This window comes from Hemiscyllium ocellatum, chromosome 35, assembly GCF_020745735.1.
Source record: "Hemiscyllium ocellatum isolate sHemOce1 chromosome 35, sHemOce1.pat.X.cur, whole genome shotgun sequence".
Taxonomy (NCBI): Eukaryota; Metazoa; Chordata; class Chondrichthyes; order Orectolobiformes; family Hemiscylliidae; genus Hemiscyllium; species Hemiscyllium ocellatum.
In genome coordinates, this window is record NC_083435.1 from 23,408,097 (window position 1) to 23,430,532 (window position 22,436).

The 22,436-nt window shown below is 43.6% G+C and overlaps 1 protein-coding gene across 1 annotated transcript in view; it reads left to right on the top strand.

Annotated features, from left to right (window-relative positions):
- Window positions 1-252: 252 nt before the first annotated feature.
- The window catches only part of c35h6orf136 (chromosome 35 C6orf136 homolog), a 35,266-nt gene continuing 13,082 nt past the window's right edge, over window positions 253-22,436 (top strand). The window contains exons 1-4 of the mRNA XM_060850658.1: window positions 253-389; window positions 1,913-2,096; window positions 7,125-8,033; window positions 10,380-10,468. Coding sequence (XP_060706641.1) covers window positions 253-389; window positions 1,913-2,096; window positions 7,125-8,033; window positions 10,380-10,468 — 1,319 coding nt within the window. The remainder of the gene's footprint in view (window positions 390-1,912; window positions 2,097-7,124; window positions 8,034-10,379; window positions 10,469-22,436) is intronic.

Below are 22,436 nucleotides of genomic sequence, written 5' to 3' on the forward strand. Positions count from 1 at the left end.
TAGGAACATGAATAGTATTTTATCTCTGTCCACAGAAGCTACTAAACCTTTTGAGTTTCACCAGGAATTTGAGTTTCAGATCCTTTTCCCCTCCACCCAAACCACTTGTTGCTAGCCCTATACTGTATTAGCAACAACCTTCAAGCAAGTCAGACCACAACTCCTAAAATGCCGAGGGCGCATGCGCGCGGAGTCTCCACCTCCCACGGATCCTAACGTCGCACGTCACAATACGCGCCGCAGACACGGCCAATGAGAGTCCGTCTCTCTCGCGCCGGCCTCCAGCCAATCGGGAGGCTCGTCCGACGGCAGCGCCGCGACGTCGCTTTCTGGAAGCGTCCGCGGCTCGAGGCGGCGCAACTCGGGCTCCCGGTATCCAAGGGCATCGGGTGAGGGGTGGGCGCTCACCGTCAGGGCGTGTGTCTTTCTGGGCTGGGCTGGGGTGAAGTGAAGTCAAGTCACACCGGGAGTCGAGCTACGGAGAGGATGGCGCTGTAGGAAGCTGATGCGGAGGTCTGGCCGACACCGGCTTGTGGCTGACCCCTGGGACCTTTGTGGGGTAGACAGCCGGAGCGGGGGCGGCAGGCTCGGGCTCGGGCTCGAGCTGGTGGTGCAACTGTTGTGGCTGGGGGCGGGGCTATTTGGGTGGGGGCGGGGCTTCGGGGTGAGGTGGGGTGTGGCTATTGTGGTTGGGGTTGAGCTGGGGGAGGGGCTTTTGGGACTGGGGGAAGGGTCTGTTGGTGCTGGGGTAAAACCGGTGGAAGGGATGTTGGGGCTGCTGTGAAGTTGGGGAGGGGGTGATGGGTGGGTTGGTTGGTGGGTGGGTGGGTGGCTGTTTTGGCTGGGGTGGAGCTTGGGAGGGGCTGTTGGGGCTGGGGTAGTGTTGGGGAGGAGGCTTTGGGCTGGGGTGTGGCTGTTGGGGCTGGGGTAGAGTTGGGGAGGAGCTTTGGGGCTGGGGTAGAGTTGGGGAGGAGCTTTGGGGCTGGGGTAGAGTTGGGGAGGAGCTTTGGGGCTGGGGTGTGGCTGTTGGGGCTGGGGTAGAAGTGGGGAGGAGCCTTTGGGCTGGGGTAGAAGTGGGGAGGAGCCTTTGGGCTGGGGTGTGGCTGTTGGGGCTGGGGTAGAGTTAGGGAGGAGCCTTTGGGCTGGGGTGTGGCTGTTGGGGCTGGGGTAGAGTTAGGGAGGAGCCTTTGGGCTGGGGTGTGGCTGTTGGGGCTGGGGTAGTGTTTGGGAGGAGCCTTTGGGCTGGGGTGTGGCTGTTGGGGCTGGGGTAGAGTTGGGGAGGAGCTTTTGGGGCTAGGGTAGACCTGGGGAATGGGGTTACTGGAGCTGTTGGAAATAGAGGGGTAGAACTGGGGTAAAACTGGAGGTGGGGCTGTCATGGATGGGGAATTATGAGGACTGTGATAGACCTGAGGTTGGGCAACTGTCTGGTATATTTGGGAGTTGGTTAAAGTGGCAAGGCATTTACAATGGCATTGTTCATACAATTGGTATCGGGACCTTTGGGAGCATTGCTAGAACTTGTGATAGGAGTACTGGTTATTGTGTTAGAATTGGGCTTGGGACTTCTGCAGGGACTGGTCACTTTGAGTCTGGTGCTCCTGGGAGACTGGTAGAACTGTGGGTTTGCCTCTTAAGGCTTGTTATAGAAATTGTTACAGGCTTATACTGGGGAGAGCAATAGAACTGGAGTTGGAGCTACTCAGACTTACAATGGGTTGTAATAACTGTGTTGAAGGTTAGGGAACTGTATTGAGGTTTTTAATAAGTCATGCATTTGAGTAAAATAAGTGAAGAGGCTTTCAGAGTGTCTGTTTATTTGTGTGTATAGTGGGGTTTTTTCGTTTGATGGCTGGCTGAAGAAAGTGAGTTTTTCAGGAGAGTTGTAGTAACGGGGTTTTGTACACCACAGTGACGTTGGGCTGTATGCATGCATGGCAGCTGCTGTGAGCTGCAGGCAGAGTGCAGCCAGAGGCCTGGCAGCATTTGGACTCAGGCAGCGGAGACTTTGCTGCGGAAATCTTCCCAGGACCCGGGGGAATGACTACTACTATTTAACGTGGAGACGGAGTACCTTGCCTCTGTGTCATAAACAGGTAAGTAAGTAAACTTCTGAGGGTCATAACTGCATGTATCATTCAATCTGTTAGTCATGTGTTACCTCTCAGTGGAGTAACTGCCTTCATCCTTTGAGTTAGAAGTTGGTGATTTCAAGTACCACTTCTGCACTTAGGTGTGAAATCTAAATTGACACCTTGCTTGGCTAGAACCTGAGGAGTGTCTCTTTGTTGAAGGTGCCATCTTTTGGGTGATATTGAAGGAATGCGTCTGCACACAAGAGTGGAATTCCTATGGCATTAATTTGGGAAGAAAGACCGCCAATGTCTGTCAGTGTCTTAAAAACATGAATTATGAACAGCAATAGGTCACTCGACTTGTCAGACCTGATCCATTGTTCAGTGAAGCCATGACCTGGCTAAAGCTTATCCTAATTTGTTTTGGAAAAATATTATTTTTTATCTCAGTATTTTAGTTTGTTCTCAGGGATGGTCTAGTCTGGGAATGACGAATACTTCATATCCTTTTCCCAAATGCATTTCATTAGAATATCATACTTCGTTGAGTTCTTTGAAGTATTTCTCTGCACTGGGTAACCTAAGTGAAAGGATATGTCCACCAATGCAGCACCTCATCAATGTTGAAAAGGTTTGGAAGGGCAAGTATTAAATAACAGGGAGAAAGCAAACAGGTGGGAAGACACTTCACCACACTGTAACTGTAGCAAAGAATGGGTTGCAATCAAGTGGGCTTCTTTAAATATTTGTATTGATTGTTTTTATGAATCATTGCCAAGTGTTGTAACAGTGGTGAAGAGGGAAGCTTAGAGTGCCAGTGATTATTGCAGACTGTTATCATGTTGAGTGGCTTCATAATAGAATCTCATGATTTTGGCTGAGGAACCTCTCAAATCAGACTAAACAAGTCAGGCATAATTAAAGCATGCAAACTTCAGGATTATCCTCATTCCAATTTTCCTAAGTCGCATAAGGTCTACAAGGGGTCAAGTTATGGTGAAGTGGGGAGCACAGACAGGCGATTATGGCAGTGGAATTGAGGCCATTTAGTGAATAGGACAATCTTTGAGGCTCCTGTGTCTTTATGTTCTGTTGTTTTGTTCAGGAGATACAAGCATTGCTGGTATTGTCTAACTCCTTGAAGTTGGCAGTGAGACAACCTGTATTTATAATATTCAACCATATGCCGTAGGCATTGCTGTTTAGATCAGCATTTATTGTCCACTCCATAAAGACTTGTATCTCTTTTATTTTTCTGCATTGGGATGGGATATATTTAAAATCAGTGATTTTGTAAAGTATTCCTGCATATTTTAAAGCAAGTTACCTGACACTCATTGTAAGTGCTGTGTACACACTTTGTTCTTGCAATGGGGAGAATTATTTCAGTCATGAAGAATCACATCTGACTCAAGATTTTAACTTTGTCTGTTAGAGTCATAGAGATGTATAGCTTGGAAACAGACGCTTCGGTCCAACCCATCCATGCCAACCAGATATCCCAACCCAATCTAGTCCCACCTGCCAGCACCCGACCCTTATCCCTCCAAACCCTTCCTATTCATATACCCATCCCAAATGACTCTTAAATGTTGCAATTGTACCAGCCTCCACCACATCCTCTGGCAGCTCATTCCATACACGTACCACCCTCTGTGTGGAAACGTTGCCCCTTAGGTCTCTTTTATATCTTGCCACTCTCACCCTAAACCTGTGCCCTCTAGTTCTGGACTCCCCTACCCCAGGGAAAAGACTTTGCCTATTTACCCTATCCATGCCCCTCATAATTTTGTAAACCTCTATAAGGTCACCCCTCAGCCTCCAACGCTCCAGGAAAACAGCCCCAGTCTGTTCAGCCTCTCCCTATAGCTCAAATCCTCCAACCCTGGCAACATCCTTGTAAATTTTTTCTGAACCCTTTCAGGTTTCACAACATTTTTTCAATTGTAAGGAGACCAGAATTGCACGCAATATTCCAACAGTGGCCTAACCAATGTCCTGTACAGCCGCAACATGACCTCCCAACTCCTGTACTCAATACTCTGACTAATAGAGGAAAGCATACCAAATGCCGCCTTCACTATCCTAGCTACCTGCGACTCCACTTTCAAGGAGCTATGAACCTGCACTCCAAGGTCTCTTTGTTCAGCAACACTCCCTAAGACCTTACCGTTAAGTGTATAAGTGCTGCTAAGTTTTGCTTTTCCAAAATGTACCATCTCACATTTATCTGAATTAATGTGCGGGTGGCACAGTGGTTAGCACTGCTGCCTCACAGCGCCAGAGACCCGGGTTCAATTCCCACCTCAGGCGACTGACTGACTGTGTGGAGTTTGCACATTCTCCCCGTGTCCAGGTGCTCCGGTTTCCTCCCACAGTCCAAAGATGTGCAGGTCAGGTGAATTGGCCATGCTAAATTGCCTATAGTGTTAGGTGTAGGGGTATGGGTGGTTTGCGCTTTGGTGGGTTGGTTTGGATTTGTTGGGCCAAAGGGCCTGTTTCCACACTGTTAGTAATCTAATCTAAACTCCATCTGCTATTTCTCAGCCCATTGGCCCATCTGATCAAGATCCTGTTGTAATCTGAGGTAACCCTCTTCGCTGTCCACTACACTTCCAATTTTGGTGTCATCTGCAAACTTACTAACTGCATCCAAATCATTTATGTAAATGACTAAAAGTAGAGGACCCAGCACCAATCCTTATAGCACTCCACTGGTCGCAGATCTCCAGTCAGAAAAACCACCCTCTGTCTTCTAGCTTTAAGCCAGTTCTGTATCCAAATGGCTGGTTCTCCCTGTATTCCATGAGATCTAACCTTGCTAGTCAGTCTCCTGTGGGGAACCTTGTCGAATGCCTTACTGAAGTCCATATAGATCACGTCTACTGCTCTGCCCTCATCAATCCTCTGTTACTTCCTCTTCTCTACGATTCTGCCAGACCTGCTGAGTTTCTCCAACATTATTCATTTTATACTCTTGTTTATTAGTCCTGTGGCATTATTATTAATGCACTACCTCCCCATAAGAATATCGGAGTAGGTCCTAGGGCCATTTGAGCCCAAGCCACTTTCAGTTGTGGCTGATTACCTCCACTCTGCTTTCCCGCCATATCCCATAATTCTCAATGTTCAAAATAATTTATTGATCTCTGTCTTGAACATAATCGATAACTGAACTTGCAGTGGAGAAGAGTGGAGAATTTCTCAGATGCTCATCCCCCTGGAGTGAAAAGATTTCTTCTCATCTCAGTCCTCATTGTCATCCCTTATTCTGAAACCAGTGGTAGACTTTTCAGCCATGTGATGCAGGTTCACAATGTCGACCATTGTTAAACTTCTGAAGAATTATACGTGTTTCAGTACTTCTAAACTCCAGAGAATACAAGCCAATAGAGATTACTCATGAATTCTTTTTGGATTTATTACTAGCTGGATAGAGGAGTTGCTTAGTTTTTAAAAAAAAAACTGCTTGGTTGACATTGATAACACAATGTTTTATTACCAGGAAGTCAAACAAGCTCATGGGGCTAGGTTCATGTGAAGGTTAAATCAGACAAGAAATGGCAAGAAAAAATGACGAGTAAACCCGTGACACATTTTCTGACAATCAGACGCCTGTGTGGTAATTTTTTTCAGTGCTAGCCAGCAAATTGCTCATTTTTTTTTTCAAAAATTGCGTTTTTGTACTTGTCATGATTGAGTTAGATTTAAGACAATTTGCTGCTCCAGTCAGCAAATCCACAGGCTGCCTTACCTTTCCCTGACAACCTTGGGTCAGTTGAATCAAAATGTCTAACTGCGGTTGTGAATAGAGAAATGTAACTTAATGAAGTCTACGTTTGGAATATGTAACTGATTATAGTCACAAGCTGCTCATGTGAAAAGACTACAATGAGCATATGATCTTGGTAGCTGATCAGTGAGATATATAGAATTATAGAATCCCTACAGTGTGGAAACAGACCATTCGGCCCAACAGGTCCACACCGACCTTCCAAAGAGTATCCCACCTAAACCCATTTTCCAACCTTATTACTCTACATTTCCCCTGACTAATGCACCTAGCTTACATGTCCCTGAACACTATGGGCGATTTGAGCCTGGCCAATTCACTGAATCTGCACATCTTTGGATTGTGGAGGAACCCCACACAGACACAGGGAGAATGTACTAACTCCACACAGTCACCCGAGGCTTGCATCGAATTCGGGTTCCTGGCGCTGAGAGACAGCAGTTCTCGTCACTGCTACCCAACTATTACCAGTAACAATAAATAATACCAGATCTTCATCCCCCTCATCACCTTCACCCACCACCATTTGATTGATCTTAACCAGTTTTATTACAATGCTTAAACAGTTGCTTCTGATCCACTTTCTAAACTCTCTGAAAGGAGTTTCATGTTGATGTGTGAAACATGTGAGAAAATGTGTAAGGTATGAGCAGGTAGGGAAGGTTAAGTTTTGTGAAACAAAAGGTTCAACTAGCGTAACTCAGATCAGATAAGAACTTGCAGTAAACAAGGTCGTACTGGAGGCAAGGGTAGTGGGTTAACAAGGTGAAAAAGCATTCCTTCTGTAAAGCCATTTAACAACATGAAGAAGGATTCAGTATGTAAAGTCAATTAACAAGGTGAAACACATTCATTATGTGAAGCCAGTTAACAAGACTAAGAACTAATTGTGTAACAGCAAATGGCTTAGTCTTGACACTCGCTGATTGATGGTCACCCAATCAATATGTATGTTGCCTTATCTGGATGCTCCTCCCTGTAAATGACTATATAGTTCATTAAGAAACTGCTGTTCAAGAGAAGATGGAGAATTCCTGTCTCTACGCAGATGAGATGAGATTCTGGGGTCACAACTCACATTTTGTCAAGTCCTGTCTTGATCTCATCTGATTTCATCCTTCTGTACCTTGCTTTTTCTGCAGCACTAGGATGGGCATTGTGTGCATGATGCTCTGTGTTGATATCAGGAGTCAGAAACTACTTGCACTTTTTTGTTATCGCGATGAAGCCTTATGTTTCTCTTTCTCACTCCTCAGAGACTCGAGGTGTGCCATGGTAGGCCTGCCCGGCGAATTAGCAGCATGTCGTGGGCTACGCAGGCTGCTGTCCACGTTCAGTACCGGACTAAGAGACGGCCAGGCATCACAGGACATACGGCGGCTGCCCATAGACTTAACCTTGGGTCAAATCACTTTCCAGATTTGGAACGGGCCCAGGTACCGACGTATGGCCTTTTGCATGGTGCCTGCAGTGGAAGGTCATTCCCAAGTGACATACGCCTGCAATCCCTCATCTGTATCCTGGACGAGAAGGTCAGTATGCAGCTGGTCATGAGTGGCTGGGGAAAGAAGCAGACTGCCCTACTGGAGGTGCCCTGCTCCAGGCTGGTTCGTTTGCAGCAGCTGGTGGCCTCCAGGGTGGAAAGCGTGCCTGCTGGACTGGATGGGCGGCTTGGTGCTGAGCAAGCGAGTGCACTTCTCCTGGCCCAGCTGGAAGGCATCTTGGATTCAATCACAACTGTCGATGGGCACAATGCAGATGACATTGTGGTGGAGCAGCATGTCTCCTCTAATTCTGACAGGGAGACAATGGTGAAAGATTTGGTGGAGGAGTGTGTCCCAGAAACACTGGCAGGGAAGCCTGAGGAAACCAGAGTGTCCCCTGCAAGTGTGCAGATACCCCATCCAGAAGAACCCTCCGAGACCACGCTGAGCCTTTGGGACATGCACGAGGGGCACCTGGACTCTTTCAAGGCACTGTTTGACAGTGAGCACTGCCCGATGCCGTACCACTTGGGTTTTGAGCACCCCACAATTCCTGTGCCTCCACTTGGAGTATTGGCCACTTTCAGTGGCACCGGTAACCTTGCAAGTGCAAGCTTTCAGAAGAAGGAGCCCAGTATGGAGGAACATCTAGCTGTCCTTTACGAAAAGCTTAGAGTGGAGGTAAGAGAGCTACTTACTTTAATTTCCTTTGATCTGAATATATGAAAGAGTTAAGCTAATTAGGTCAATTGGTAACTGTGCCACCTGCTTTGCCTCCAAAGTGCCTTTATATAGTGCCTTTAATGTAGAACAAATATCCCTATTTCAAAAGAGCGTTCTGTTAAAATTCAATCCCAAGGTGCGAGCGACAATGAGGCAAATTAACAAAGTAGGTTTTAAGGTTTGTCTGAAATGGGAGAGAAAATTTGGAGCAGTATAGGGAATCATTTGGAAGCTCAAAGCAGCAGAGGGCATGCCTACTAATTGTTGAGCAATTCAAATTAGAATAAGGAATGTATACTGTATATCCCAGAGGATTTTGGCACTAAAGCTGATTAAAGATTGGGAGAGTACCAGCCACAGAGGAATTTACCACCTGGGATAAAAAAAATTTTAAATCAAGGTGTTACTGGACCAGTAGTCTATTCCGTAAGTTTAGGGGTGATATGTGGTCTTGGTGAGAGTTAAGATACATGCATCAGAATGTTGGACCAGACTAGAAAGAGTAGGCAAGCCAAGTCCCACCTCTGTTCTGTGGTCTAGATATTCCTGTGCACTTGTGAAGGATGACACAGGAGAAAGGCAGTCACTTTTCTCCCCTCTGCATCTTGGATAATGGAATAAAAGCAGAAGCAGCTGTGAGATGTACATAATCTTGGGCTACGCCAGAGGCATGACTATTTTCACAAGACACTGGAGGGTATCTGTAAATCCAGATTGAAAAGTAGTTTAGTGAGTGCAGAGGTAAAGGAGGTACCTTTAACCATAAGAAACAGCATGACAAGAATACTTCTTCAGTGATAGAAGATTCCCTACTTGTCCATTAGGTAGTTTTGCGGGTGGCAGTTGCTTACCTTGCTACTCATGGAATTTCTTGAAAGTTGGTAAATGACATACAAGCCCACTCCCATAAATTGTGGTGTTGTGTGGACGGTATTAAATACCATCTGCGGTAGGTGTGTTTGTACAGAAATGAGACAAATCTGAAGTGTTAAACATAAAAGCTTGGAAACAGACTCCGCTCTTCTCCAGTACCTACTGAAGACGTAATTGATCTTGACAGCTTCTATTTGAAATTTTCAACCCAAGAGAGCTGTGGCTGTTCATCCATTTAGTATATTTGAGAGAGAGATCAAATTTTAGCCCAAAGGAAATATGGAGATACTTCAGGATATTGAATAACAGTAGACTGTGACCTGTTCCTCTTTCTGTTTCTGTTGCGTTCAACCCTTTCTCTCAATTCCGAATAAGTATTAGTTGCGTAGAGTGGGAACCCTCGCTGATTTTATACAGTCACCACTTCTATATCATGATGGTTGCGTTCTTGTGCTTTACAAACAGCCATTAGTGTTGGCGATGTAATCGCGCTACAGCCCAAGACACGTTTTTAAAGTTTATGCGTGAGAGACAGCATCCTTAATTCATTAACAGTGAATTCGTGTTGACTAAATGCGCATACTCTGGTTTCAGACTGGTGTAGGAAAAATAATAACACCTGTGTGACTCCTTTAATTAGTTTAGCATGTATGAAGATGATGTTTGAATTTCCAGTGACTGGCCGAGAGAGTCTCAAAGACTTCAAAGGTTAAAGCTTTTATTGTAACGCACAAGCGTAAAGCAATATTGTTGAAATACTATTCAGTAGACAGCTTACGCTGCATGCTAGAGAAAAGACTAACTCCCACCAAATTTAACTTTCAAACTATAAATATTCCCACTTTCACAAAAATACTTTGCACTGATCCTTGGAGAAGGGGTAGTATAATGTTTCCAATGGTTTGCACTCCCCCTTCCCCTCACTGCGCTCTCTTTCTGCCAACTGTGTTGATTTGGTTGCCGTTATCCAAGTCAGAATTCACCATCTGCCATGGCAGGATTCAAACTCGTCCTGAGAGCATGAGCCTGGCATTCAGAATTATTAGTCCAGGTCACCTCTACCTCTGGGATGCCTATGCTTCACATTTCAGCGCAATTGCAATCTCTGACTTTACCAGTTGAGCACCTGAAGAAATATTGAGTTTATGTTCCCTGTCTAATTATTTTTCAAAGTCCATGGACATGCACTTGCTGTCTGTATGGGTTTATTTCCTGTTTGTTATATTTAATAAGACATGGTCAATACAAGTTTAAAGGAAATATTAATATCACAAGATTAATATTGTGACATGCTGTAGCCACAAAGTGCCACTGTGCAACTGCTTCCTTAAGTCTTAGTCCCAATTGTTGCTGAAAACTTGCATGTTAAAATGAAACTTATTACCGATAAGCCAGCACCACCAGCTTATCAATACATTCTTATGTTTCCAGTTGCCGAATTTCTTCCTGAAGCCGCATGATTATGGGATGTACTCTCCGAATGTAGAATTCATCAGCCAGTTTCCAAGGATAAAGACGCGGTGTGTACCTGCTTGTTGAAAGATTTGTAATGTGGGTGTTATCAAAAATTACTGATCCTGAATGTCCTATTGCCGTTTAGTTGCTTGTGAAAGTACTCTTTTAAAAAAAATTTAACGAGATGTGTTGCTCCCCCCTAATTACCCATTTGAAAGTAGTGTCAAACTGACTCTTGAAATGCTGCAGTGCAGTGGCCTATTTACACCTGAACTGTGTTTCTAATTCTTCATGGCTAGACCAAGGAAACAAAAGAGGGGTTCCAGTCAGACTGAATTTTTTAATGATTGATGCCCAAGTACTTTATTGCTAGGCCCCATAACAAAAGTTTCAGATGTACCAATTATATTGTTAGTGCATAGAGGCATTGTTCATCTAGGTATTTCCAGCACTTATAACATACCTACTTTGTGGGAGCAATTTTATTTCAAAAGTATTTAATTAGCTATAGAATGCTTTCAGACTGCCAATGGTTGTAAAAAGTGCGATATAAATAATGCATTTTTATTGTTTAAGCCTAGCCCATCATCCCAAATTACCAACAATTCCTTCCTGTCCTAGCCCTGATCTGGTTTCTTGTTTCTCTCCACTGAGATCCACCTCTTGCTCTCTTGACCTATTGCCACGAAATTACAATTATTGAGCTTTCTTTCCGGCTCCTATCTGAGCTGACGTCAACACTTTTTTGTCTTGTTCATTTTCACAAGCACACTGATTTCCAGCTCTTGACTTCACTGTTAACTTGTCAAACTGCTTATCCAGTATTAAATGCAAGATGAGTGTAAATCCCCTCCGATTAAAATATTGGGAAGTCTGAGCTATTGTTTAAAATCCCTGTGCTCGTTGCACTCCCTCACACAAATTCCATTTCTCTTCCTGATAGCTGTCTGAGACTGAACCTAACTGCTCACAGCTTTGATATTATATCTGACCCATAGGCTTTCACGCACACACTCGGTCAGTAAATGTCTGTTTCCAAGTCCAGCTTGTTTTAATTGTCTCCTGTTGAAGCCCTCACTTATGCTTTTGTTATCTCCAAGCGGTGCACGCTCAGTTGACCCCCACGTTCATGAGCCCATCGAAACCCCTGCTTGTGCCTGAACTCCAAATGCCATTTACCTAGTGTCTTTGCGCTTAGTCATAAAATCTACAGCCTGGAAATAGGCTCCTTGGCCGAACTTGCCCCGTGCTGCCAAGTTTTCACAACTTAAACTAGGTTAATTTGCCTGCTTTTGGTCCATATCCCTCCATGACTACCCCATCCATGTATCTGCTTAAGCATTTCTTAAACAATAACATTGTATTCAATTCCACTGCTACCTCTCGCAGTCCATTCCAGACACTCACCATCTTTTGTGTAAAAATATTGCCTCTCTGGACCCTTTTGTATCTCTCCCTTCTCACCTTAAACCTATGCACTCTAGTTTTTAACTCCCTTTCCGTGGGGGAAAAGCTGCCGCCTATCTATGTTATCTATACCTGGCGTGTTTTTATAGATCTCGAGAAGGTCACCCCTCAGTCTCCTACTCTCCAGGGAAAAAGAGTCCCAGTCTGTCTGACCTCTCTCTGTAACTCAAACCTTCCACCAAGAGGCATCCTAGTAAATCTTCTGTCTTTCTAGTTAAATAATGTCCTTTCTGGAGTAGGGCGGTCAGAACTGCATACTGTACTCCAAGTGTGGCCTCACTGACATTTTGTACAGCTGCATGAAGACTTCCTAACTCCTATACTCAGTGCTCTGACTGACAAAAGCAAGCAAGCTGAAAGCTTTCTCCACTACCCTGTCTAACTGTGACTGTATTTTCAACCTGCATCCCTAGACCTCATTGTTATGTAACACTCCCCAGGACCCTACCACTGACTGTGTAAATCCTACAAAATATAACACCTTGCATTTATCTAACTTAAACTCCATCTGTTATTCCTCGACCTACTGGCTCAGTAGATCAAGATCTTTGCATTCCCAGATAAAAGGTCAGCACGACATTCAGGGCCGAGAAGGGTCTGTAGTGTGCTGTACTGTTCTGTAACTTTATTCACTGTCCACGATACGACCAATCTTGGTGTGACCTGCAAACCTACTAACCATACCTCCCTAAATTCTCATCTAAATCATCTATATAAATTACAAAGAACTGAATCCAGTACCGATCCCTGTGGTACCACATTGGTCACAGATCTCCAGTCTGCTAAACAACCTCCTACCACCACCGTCTTCTATTGTCAAGCCAATTTTGTATCCAGTTGGCTAGCTGTCCCTGGATCCCGTGAGTTTTGACCTTGCTCAATAACCTAGCATGCAGTACCTGATCAAAGGCCTTGCTAAAGTCCATGTGAACAATGTCTACTGCACTGTCTTCATCAACTTTCTTGATCACCCTTCAAAGAACTTAATCAAATTATTGAGACAGGATTTCCCAAGCACAAAACCATGCTGACTATTCTAAATTAGTCCTTGCCTCTCCAAATGCCTGCAGATCCTGTCCCTCAATCCCGTCTAATAACATACCCACCCACATTAGGCTCACCAGTTTGGGTATTTTGCTGCAGTCTTGCTTAAATAATGGTACAACATTTGCCACACTCCAGTTTTTGGCATTTCACCCATGCCTGTCGATGATACAAACATTTCTGCTAGGGGCCCTACAATTTCCTCCCTAGTCTCCCACAAAGTCCTGGGATAGAAATCATCAGGTCACAGATATTTTTTTTTGTAGATATTTTTATTGAAATTTAACATTTTTGCAAATTTACAAAAATAAACAAAACTCTCAAATACAAACATTGATGTACAATTAAATCATATATACAATAGTTATAATTTAACAAAGAAAAGAGAGAGAAAGAAAACAAAAAAAAGAAAAAAAAAGAAACGAGAAAAGAAAGAAAAAAAAACTCAACTTTCTACTAATCTAACCTATAACTAACCAGAGTGTATACCTAAGTCTCTTACATGCTCGGAATGTATAAACATCAAATATAATAAAACCCGTATTCGCGCAGGATTCCTCTCCCAAGGGGCCCCGGAGCAGCCCGGTCTGAAATCTTCACTAAATAAAAGCCCTTGTTAGGATAGCCGAAATATCTGCATTTATATAATTCAAAAAGGGCTGCCATATTTTATAAAATAATTCAGTCTTTCGGTGCACCATATTTGTGAGGAAGTCAAGGGGGATATATTCCATAATTAATCTGTGCCAATTTGAAAGTCCAGGGGGGGCCCTCAGCCACCCAGTTCACCAAAATATTTTTCCTTGCACAGAAAGAGAGAATAGAAAATAGTCTCTTCCCATGCATATCCAGAGATGAGAGGTTCGAAAAGCCCAAAAGGAGAGATACAGGGTCCACACTAATTTCCGTTCCTAAAATTTCTGTCAGGGTATTTGCCACTTTAGTCCAGTATCTGCGGATTTTCTGACAAGTCCACAGACAATGTACAAGAGTACCCACCTCTATTTTGCATTTAGGACACATTGGAGATGCTCCTGCCTTAAATTTTGCCAGTCGAGCCGGAGCTATATGGGCCCTATGAAGTATCTTTAGTTGGATAGCCTGAGTTCTGTTACAGATAGCAATTCTTCTAGCATTTTCCCAAATGTCATTCCACATATCCTCAGAGATTTCTAGCCCCAAGTCCTGCTCCCATGTTTTAAGCAGGTCATCCATGTCTCCTGAGACTCCATCATGTAGCAAATGGTATATAGTACTAACGGAGGATGCCCCCGCTGGTCGTAAGACATTACGTTCTCTGTCTGATTTATAAAGACTATCTATTAATGTAGTCTTCCTCTGTATATAATCTCGAACTTGGAAGTATCGAAAGAGATCCCCATTAGGTATTCCGAATTTCAGACGCAGCTGCTCAAAGGACATCAGGATCCCATCTTTAAATAGGTCCCCTAAGCATGAGATGCCCCTGGATCTCCAGAGTTTAAAGGTGGCATCTGTAATCCCCGGTTGGAATCCCCACGCGCCTACTATTGGTGCATGGGGGGATGTTTTATGTGAGTTACCCTCATTTTGCCGCATTATATTCCAGGCCTTAATTGTGTTTAATATTATGGGATTTTTACAGTGGTCTGTAATGATTTTCCTCTTATCTGAAAATAAAAGGTTAATAAGTGGGTATTTTACTTGGGAGGCTTCGATATCCAGCCAAATTGATTGTGGATCAGATGAAACCCAATCAGCTATGTAACTTAGTAGGGAGCTTAACTGATATTTCCTAAAGTCTGGGAAGTCCAGTCCTCCCCTTGACTGTGGAAGCTGTAGCTTCTTCAGCTTAATAAGGGGCCGTCTATGGTTCCAAATAAAGGAGCCCAACCAGCCATATAATTTACGTAGGGCTAGCCTTGGCAGCATCAGCGGGAGCATTCTCATAGGATATAAGAGACGGGGCAGAACATTCATTTTAATTAATGCTATTCTCCCTAGCCAGGAAATCGGAAGGTCTCTCCATCGCTGGAGGTCCTGCCTTATCCTTTCCATTAATTGTACAAAATTAGCCCTATACATTTGATCAAATACTGGCGTGATAAAAATACCTAAATATAAGAAGCCCTCCAGGGACCAACGGAAGGGAAAAGGGGATCCGTCCATTAAGTGGGGTATCATAGCCAGACCACCCATTGGCATGGCTTCCGATTTTGAAAAATTAATTTTATAGCCTGAGAATGCACTAAATGTATTAATAACTTGAATTAGATGAGGCACTGACATTAAAGGATTACTGAGGAATAAGAGAACGTCATCTGCATAGAGGGTAATTTTGTGTTTACCTGTACCAATCCTCGGGGCCGTTACATTAGGATCAGTCCGGATGGCTTCTGCTAATGGTTCGATTATCAGTGTAAACAACAATGGTGAGAGAGGACATCCTTGACGGCAGCCCCTACCCACACTGAAGCCATCCGATCTTAACCCATTAGTAATAACAGCTGCTTTGGGGTCATTATACAATGTTGAAACCCATTTGGTAAACACCTGTCCAACGCCAAACCTTTCCAATATGTAAAATAAATATGACCATTCAACCCTATCAAATGCCTTTTCCGCATCCAATGAAATTACTACTCCTGGTATCTTTCCCTGATGACAGGCTTGGATCATATTCAAGACCCTTCTGATATTATTGGATGATCTGCGGCCCTTAATAAATCCCGTCTGGTCCTCCTTTATAATATATGGCAGTACCCTTTCTAGTCTTAGTGCTAACATTTTTGAGAGAATTTTAAAGTCTACATTTAGTAAGGATATTGGTCTGTAAGATGCACAATCTTCTGGGTCTTTTCCTTTTTTGAGGATAAGAGAAATATTTGCTCCTTTCAGCGTGGGCGGGAGACAGACCTGACTATGTGCAAAATTATACATATCCATAAGTGGGTCAACCAATATTCCTGTAAATTCTTTATAGAATTCAGCTTGAAAACCATCCGGGCCCAGTGCTTTTCCGCTCTGAAGTTGCCTAATTGCCTCAAGTATTTCTTGGACTGTTAAAGGGGTATTTAGGGCCGACACCTGTTCCCGGGAAGGTCAAATTTTTAAAAAATGACTGCATCCTCCTAATCCTATCTTCACAATCCTGCGATCTATATAGTTCAGAATAAAATTCTTTAAAGGTCGCATTGATCTTTTTATGATCATGAGTCAGGGTACCTGTACTTTCCTTGATGGTCGGAATAGTTTGAGGGGCTTTCTTTTTCTTTGCAAGAAATGCTAAGTATCTACCCGGTTTGTCGCCATATTCATATAATCTTTGTTTCGCAAATAATATTTCCCTTTTAGCCGTTTGAGTAAGCGCGGTGTTTAAAGCTGTCCTAAGAGCTGTAATCCTCTGCAATTTTGTGATAGAAGGTCTATCAGCGTATGCTGTTTCGGCTGCTTTTAGGCGAGCTTCGAGCAGACGCTGTTGCTCTCCCTTCATTTTCCTCTGGGTCGCTGAATAGGAGATGATCAAACCTCGTGCATAAGCTTTGATGGTCTCCCACATCATTGACGGATTGCTAGCCGTACCAGTATTAATTTCTAAAAATGTTTTAAGTTCTTGGGAGAAGTACTTTAAAAATTTGCTATCTTTCATCAGGAAGGGGTCCATACGCCAATGCCGAGCAGATGTCCCATTGTTCTTTACCTTAGTTTCCATGTATACAGCGGCATGGTCAGAGATTGCTATAGTACCTATTTTCCAGGTTGCTATAGAGTTTAGAAAAATCGATGGGTCAAAAAACATATCAATTCTTGTGTGACATTTATGTGGATTAGAGTAGAAAGAAAAATCTCTACCCTGTGGATGGAGACATCTCCATACATCTACCAATCCTAATTCTTTATTCAGGTCCGCCAGTGTCTAGATCTGGGAGATACTCCAGCGGCACTCTTGGGAATCCTGTCTATTTCTGGATCCATAATACAATTAAAGTCTCCCCCTATAATTATATGACGGGCACCAAAGGCCATCAGTTTTGAAAAAGCTTCCGTTATGAATTTAAAGGGGTGTGCCAGGGGGCAGTATACATTTAAGATCCCATATTCCTCTCCATTTATGAGGGCTTTAATCAAAATATATCGTCCAGATTCGTCTTTTATCTGATTTAGAATTTTCAAAGGGAAGTTCTTCCGGACAAGGATAACGACTCCCCTGCTTTTTTTGAATTAAGAGGAAAAAAAGGCCTGATCAAATCCGCCCTGTCGTAATTTTAAGTGTTCTTTATCCGACAGGTGTGTCTCCTGTAGGAGAGCTATATCAACTCTCTCCTTCTTAAGATTTGATAATATTTTCTTCCTTTTAACTGGCGAATTACTCCCCCTGACATTCCAGGTGCACCACTTAACCGTCTGTTCAGCCATAATCATCTGGACAGATCCGAGACCCTTCGGGAGGGGAAACCCTATCTAGAACATCCCGAGCATGGAGCATACAAGATTTACAAAAGTAAAGACTCTCTGATACACTCAAAACAATATAACAAAAAACTCTTTCTAAGTATAAAAAATATAAAACATTCCGAATTGGAGATTTTCTCCCTTGTTCCCAGGGAGCGTCACTTCCTCTCCCACAGTCCATCTTACCCTCTTCCAACCAGTGCCCCACCCTTGACCCAGGTGTTCCTCAATAAAATGAGGAGAATTCAAATATAATATAAAGCTAGAGTTAACAGTGAACACCCCACCCCCACCCACACCCACATCTAAATATATTTGGGAATATTAATACCATATATAACTATAAGATTACAATCTCAACATGTAATACTTAAATATAATACCACAAAATAACAGGGGAAAGAAAAACAACCCCGCTCCTAAAAACTGAAGTAAAATAGAATAAGGTAACCACCTCTCCCCATCAACATTAACCAAACGCCCCAACATATATATATACATACACACATAGGGGGAAAGATAAGAAAAGATGAAGGGATGTAAACCAAAATAATGGGAAAGGCAGACCAGCGTCCACAATCTCTTACAGTTTATTTAAGAGAGTCCTAGAATTCCTTAGCCTTCTCCGGTGATCCGAAGTTATATATGGATCCTTCGTGGCTAAGGCGTAGCGTCGCTGGATATCGTAAGGAGTACTGGATATTTAAGTCCCTTAAACGCTTCTTCGCCTCATCGAATGCCTTCCTCTTTCGGACCAAAGCTGGGGAGAAGTCCTGGAACAGCATGATCCTGGATCCTTTGTGGGTCATAGCTTGGGGATCTTTTCCCAGATTTCTTGAGGCTTCCAGGAGCATCTGCCTCTCCCTATAGCTCTGCAGCTGGAACAGGACCGGGCGTGGGCGCTGGGTTGAGCCGGGCCCACGTACTGTGACCCGGTAGGCCCATTCTACCCTTACCTGGCCTGATCCATTATGCAGATTTAAAAGTTGTGGCAGCCAATGCTCTAAGAATGCTGTCAGCTGACCTCCCTCTTCCTGCTCGGGCAGGCCCAACAACCGAATATTTTTTCTACGACATCGATTTTCGAGGTCATCAATGTGGTTTTCTAGGTTCTGGACTCGATTCTCGAGAAAACGGATGTGGTCGGCTGTTGATTTTATCCCAGTCTCTGAGGCTGCGGCCTTCGACTCCACCTCTCTGACTCGGCACCCCAATTCCTGAATGTCTCTGCCCTGCTTCTGCAGCTCGGCTGATAGTGCTTCTCTGCTCTGCCGAGACTCATCGATAAAAGCATCAATCTTTGCCTCCCACCTGGCAAACATCTCCTCAAAGCTCATCTTCATTGGTAAATCTCCTGAAGTAGCTGAAGACACCTTTGTTGCAGCTGAAGAGGGAGAGGGTGGGGGAGGGGTCCCTGCTTTCTTAGAGCCGCCTGTTCCCTTCCCTTTACTCATTTTCCAGCTAGTATTAGACTATTTAAATGTACTAATAGGTAACTATTTAAGGTTAACAACTATTATAAATGGTTTAGTGAGTGTGGTGGGGGTGGATAGCCCACTTTTCCCAAGTTTTGGGTAGAGCACTGTGGACTCAGTCTTGCTGGGTCGCCGCCATCTTGGATCCCCCCAGGTCACAGATATTTATCTTCCTTTGTGTTTTAAGACTTCCAGTGTCACCTTCAGACATTGCTATTTATTTCCCCAAGTTCCCTCCCATCCGTACTTTTCCCGGCGATAAATACCAGTGAGAAATATTCATTTCGGGATCTTACCCAGCTCTTGTGGCTCAGCATGTAGATGACCCATGTTGATCTTTTGAGGCTCTAATTCTCTTCCGAGTTACTCTTTTGTCGTCCTCGTACTTCTGGAATTTCTTTAGATTCTCCTTTTTATCTTATGTGCCAAAACCATCTCACGGCCCCCTTTTAGCCAGCCTGATTTCTCTCTTAAGTGTGCCCCAAAACACACACTCCCTCAAGGAATTGACTTGATCCCAGTTGTCTATACATGTTATATGCTTTCTTTTTCGAGACCAGTATCTCAATAACTAGTCGTCCAGGGTTTCCCACTCCTGCCAGTCTGACCCTTCACTCTAACAGGAGCATGCTGCCCACGAACTCTCATTAACTCACCTTTGAAAGGCTCTCACTTGCCAGACGTCCTTGTGCCTGCAAACTGTCTCCCCCAATCAACTTTTGAAAAATCAGTCTAAGACCATCAAATTTACCTTGCCCCAGTTTCGAACTTTAACTTGTGGAACAGACCTATCCTTTTCCATAGCTATTTTAAATTAATGGAATTATGGTCACTGGTTCCAAATTGCTCCCTCACTAACACTTCTGTCATTTGCCCTGCCTTATTTCCCAACTAGAAGTCAAGTTTTGTCCTTATTTGGTAGGGCAATCTACATGCTGCATGAGAAATTCTTTCTGAACACTTAAATTTCTCTCCATCCAAGTCCTTAGCACAATGGTAGTCTCTGTCGATGTTAGGAAAGTTAAATTTCCCTAGTATTACAACCGTATTCTTACAGCTACCTGCAATCTCCTTACATATTTAGTCATTTGTACAATGATATCAAAGTAATCTTTTTTAATTTTTCAGTTCTACTCATGTGGACTCAGTGAATGAGTCCTCAAGAATGTCTTCTCTCTCTACTGGTATATTGTTTTCCCTAATCAAAAACTCAATTCTCCCTCCTCTCTTGCCTCCCCTTCCTGACCTATGCTGACTCCTTGGTTAACAAACACTGCGTTTTGTTTTTCGGATTTTTATCCTTATTTTCAAATTTCTCCAAGACACAAGCTTTGTCTCTTTCTACAATCTAGAATCTTGAGTTCCTTATGTTTCTCTAATCCTGATCTGTTGAATGTCAACAATTCTTGATCTCTTCTATTATTGGGAAATGTGCCTTTAGCTATCTACGGCCTAAGCTCTGGAATCTCACCACTCCATATTTCTTTCCTCCTTTGAGACATTTCTTGAATCCTATCTCTTTCACCATGCCTTTAGTCATCTGACCTAATCCTTATGTGGCTTGATGTCTATTTTACACAGCTGCTGTGAACATTTTATACGTTAAAGGTATAAATGTACATTGTTGAGTCAGAAGATTCTTGAGACTTGAGCACGAGTCGATGCTGACGTTCTGATGTGACATGAAGTTGGAGCTTTGTTTTCTCAGTTGGATATATAAGTCTATTTGTCTCAAGGCTGTAGCTACGGTCATTGTGGTTAGTACCATATATACTTAGCTGCGGTTCTTGTATTTTTCACATAGCAAAGGTGAAATCATTGATCTATTGTTGCATGTTCAGTCATCTAGGTGTGTACCTGAGAAATCTCCATTGGGTAATTGCCGCCTATGACACTCCATCCAGAGCTAGTCAAATGCAGCTGCAGGCATGGTTTAATATTTGAAACTGTTCATATGAAAGGAAATTGTACTAATGTTGTCCTACGAAGGTCCCAAAGGAAGCATTGTAGCTTTAATATAGGACCAGATTATGTCTCTTATATTAGAATTCCCAGCAGTGTCCTTGTAGCTCCCTGCTCAACTATTGAGGCTTCACAATGTACTAAGTTTTAAAGGACTGACCTGGAATCCTTTGCACCCTCTGAAGAGGAACCCAACCAGACCCATTTCCCTCTGACCTAACACTATGGACAATTTAGCATGGCCAATTCACCTGACCTGCGCATCTTTGGATCGTGGGAGGAAACCAGAGCACCCAGAGGAAACCCATGCAGACACTGGGAGAATGTGCAAACTCCACACAGACAGTCGCCCAAGGCAGGCATTGTGCCTAGGTCCCTGGTGTTGAGAAGCAGCGGTGCTAACCACTGAGCCACCATGCCGCCCTGAAGATGTTCCACTAATGACAGCAGTTCAAGAAGGGGACTGTGGTTTAAGTAGGCCCACTGCTTTATGTTGCAACTTGCTGGGTGAGGTACCGTTGCATGACCTGGTTTGTGACAAGTTATTTTTCTATCCGGTCATCAGTTTGTCCCCTATTGTGAGAGACCTTTTAAAATGAGTGAGAAGTGACATGGGAAGCAAAACAACATGATGGAACTCTGTCTTTTGATTGCTTGCTACCTTCAGAATGAGTAGACCGCAACAAATCTAATTTATATTTCCCAAAGGAGGAGACTAAATAAATCTAATTTGTCTATTGTGGTCTTGTGGTGTATTGAACCAATCCCAGTTCTTCAAAGATCTGCCATCAGAATATTAAAATGATTTTAGCTGGCTTTCTTTCCACTGCTTTATCTAGGTCGCATGGCTTGCATGAATTCTTCTTTGTATTTTAGATGTCACAAAGCTTCTCTGCACAATTACCATTCGCTTTTCTTTTATTCTACCTAAAAAAAAAGTAGCATCGCTGTCTGGGCTGTAGGGATTTGATTTTGACCTTACCCCTTTCCTTTGGAAGAAGGATGTTTGTGGTTGCCACCCTCCTTTACTGGTGTGAACCCAGTGTCAGAATAAGGGATTGGTCATTTATAACAGAGATAAGTGTTTTTGAGTTTTCATCTTTGGCATTCTTCTGGTAAAGATGATGGTGGAGTAGGATGTTCTAATCAGAGCTTCTCCACTCCTCTGTTTCCTTCCCTGTTTTGGTCTCTCAGTGGGTCTCAGCCTGGGCTTGTAGTGGCTCCTGACCTGGTGTCTCAGCAGAGTGGTGGCTCCCTGCCTGGTTTCGGTGATATGTCAGCTGATCTCTCAGCAGCTCCTGGCAGTGTCTTGGCTTGGCACGCATGTTCCCAAGGCACCAGGGGAGATGAGGGGAACGGCAGTTTCAGTACCGACAATATCTGGCAGCAGCAAAGACTGTTGAACTTTTAACTTATTCCTTTGTTTTCCTAAACTATTATTTTATTTTTTACTGTTTTATGAAGTAATGTTAGCTTTTTAATGCTTGTTTCCATTCTTACTTTACATCGAAGCTTTTTGTGTACCGAGGTAACTTGGTACTGAGATGGCCTCATATGGTGGTATTGTAGAGTTTTCATTGTGTTCCTAGGTGGCACAGTGGTTAGCACTGCTGCCTCACAGCGCCTCGGGCAACTGTCTGTATGGCGTTTGCAC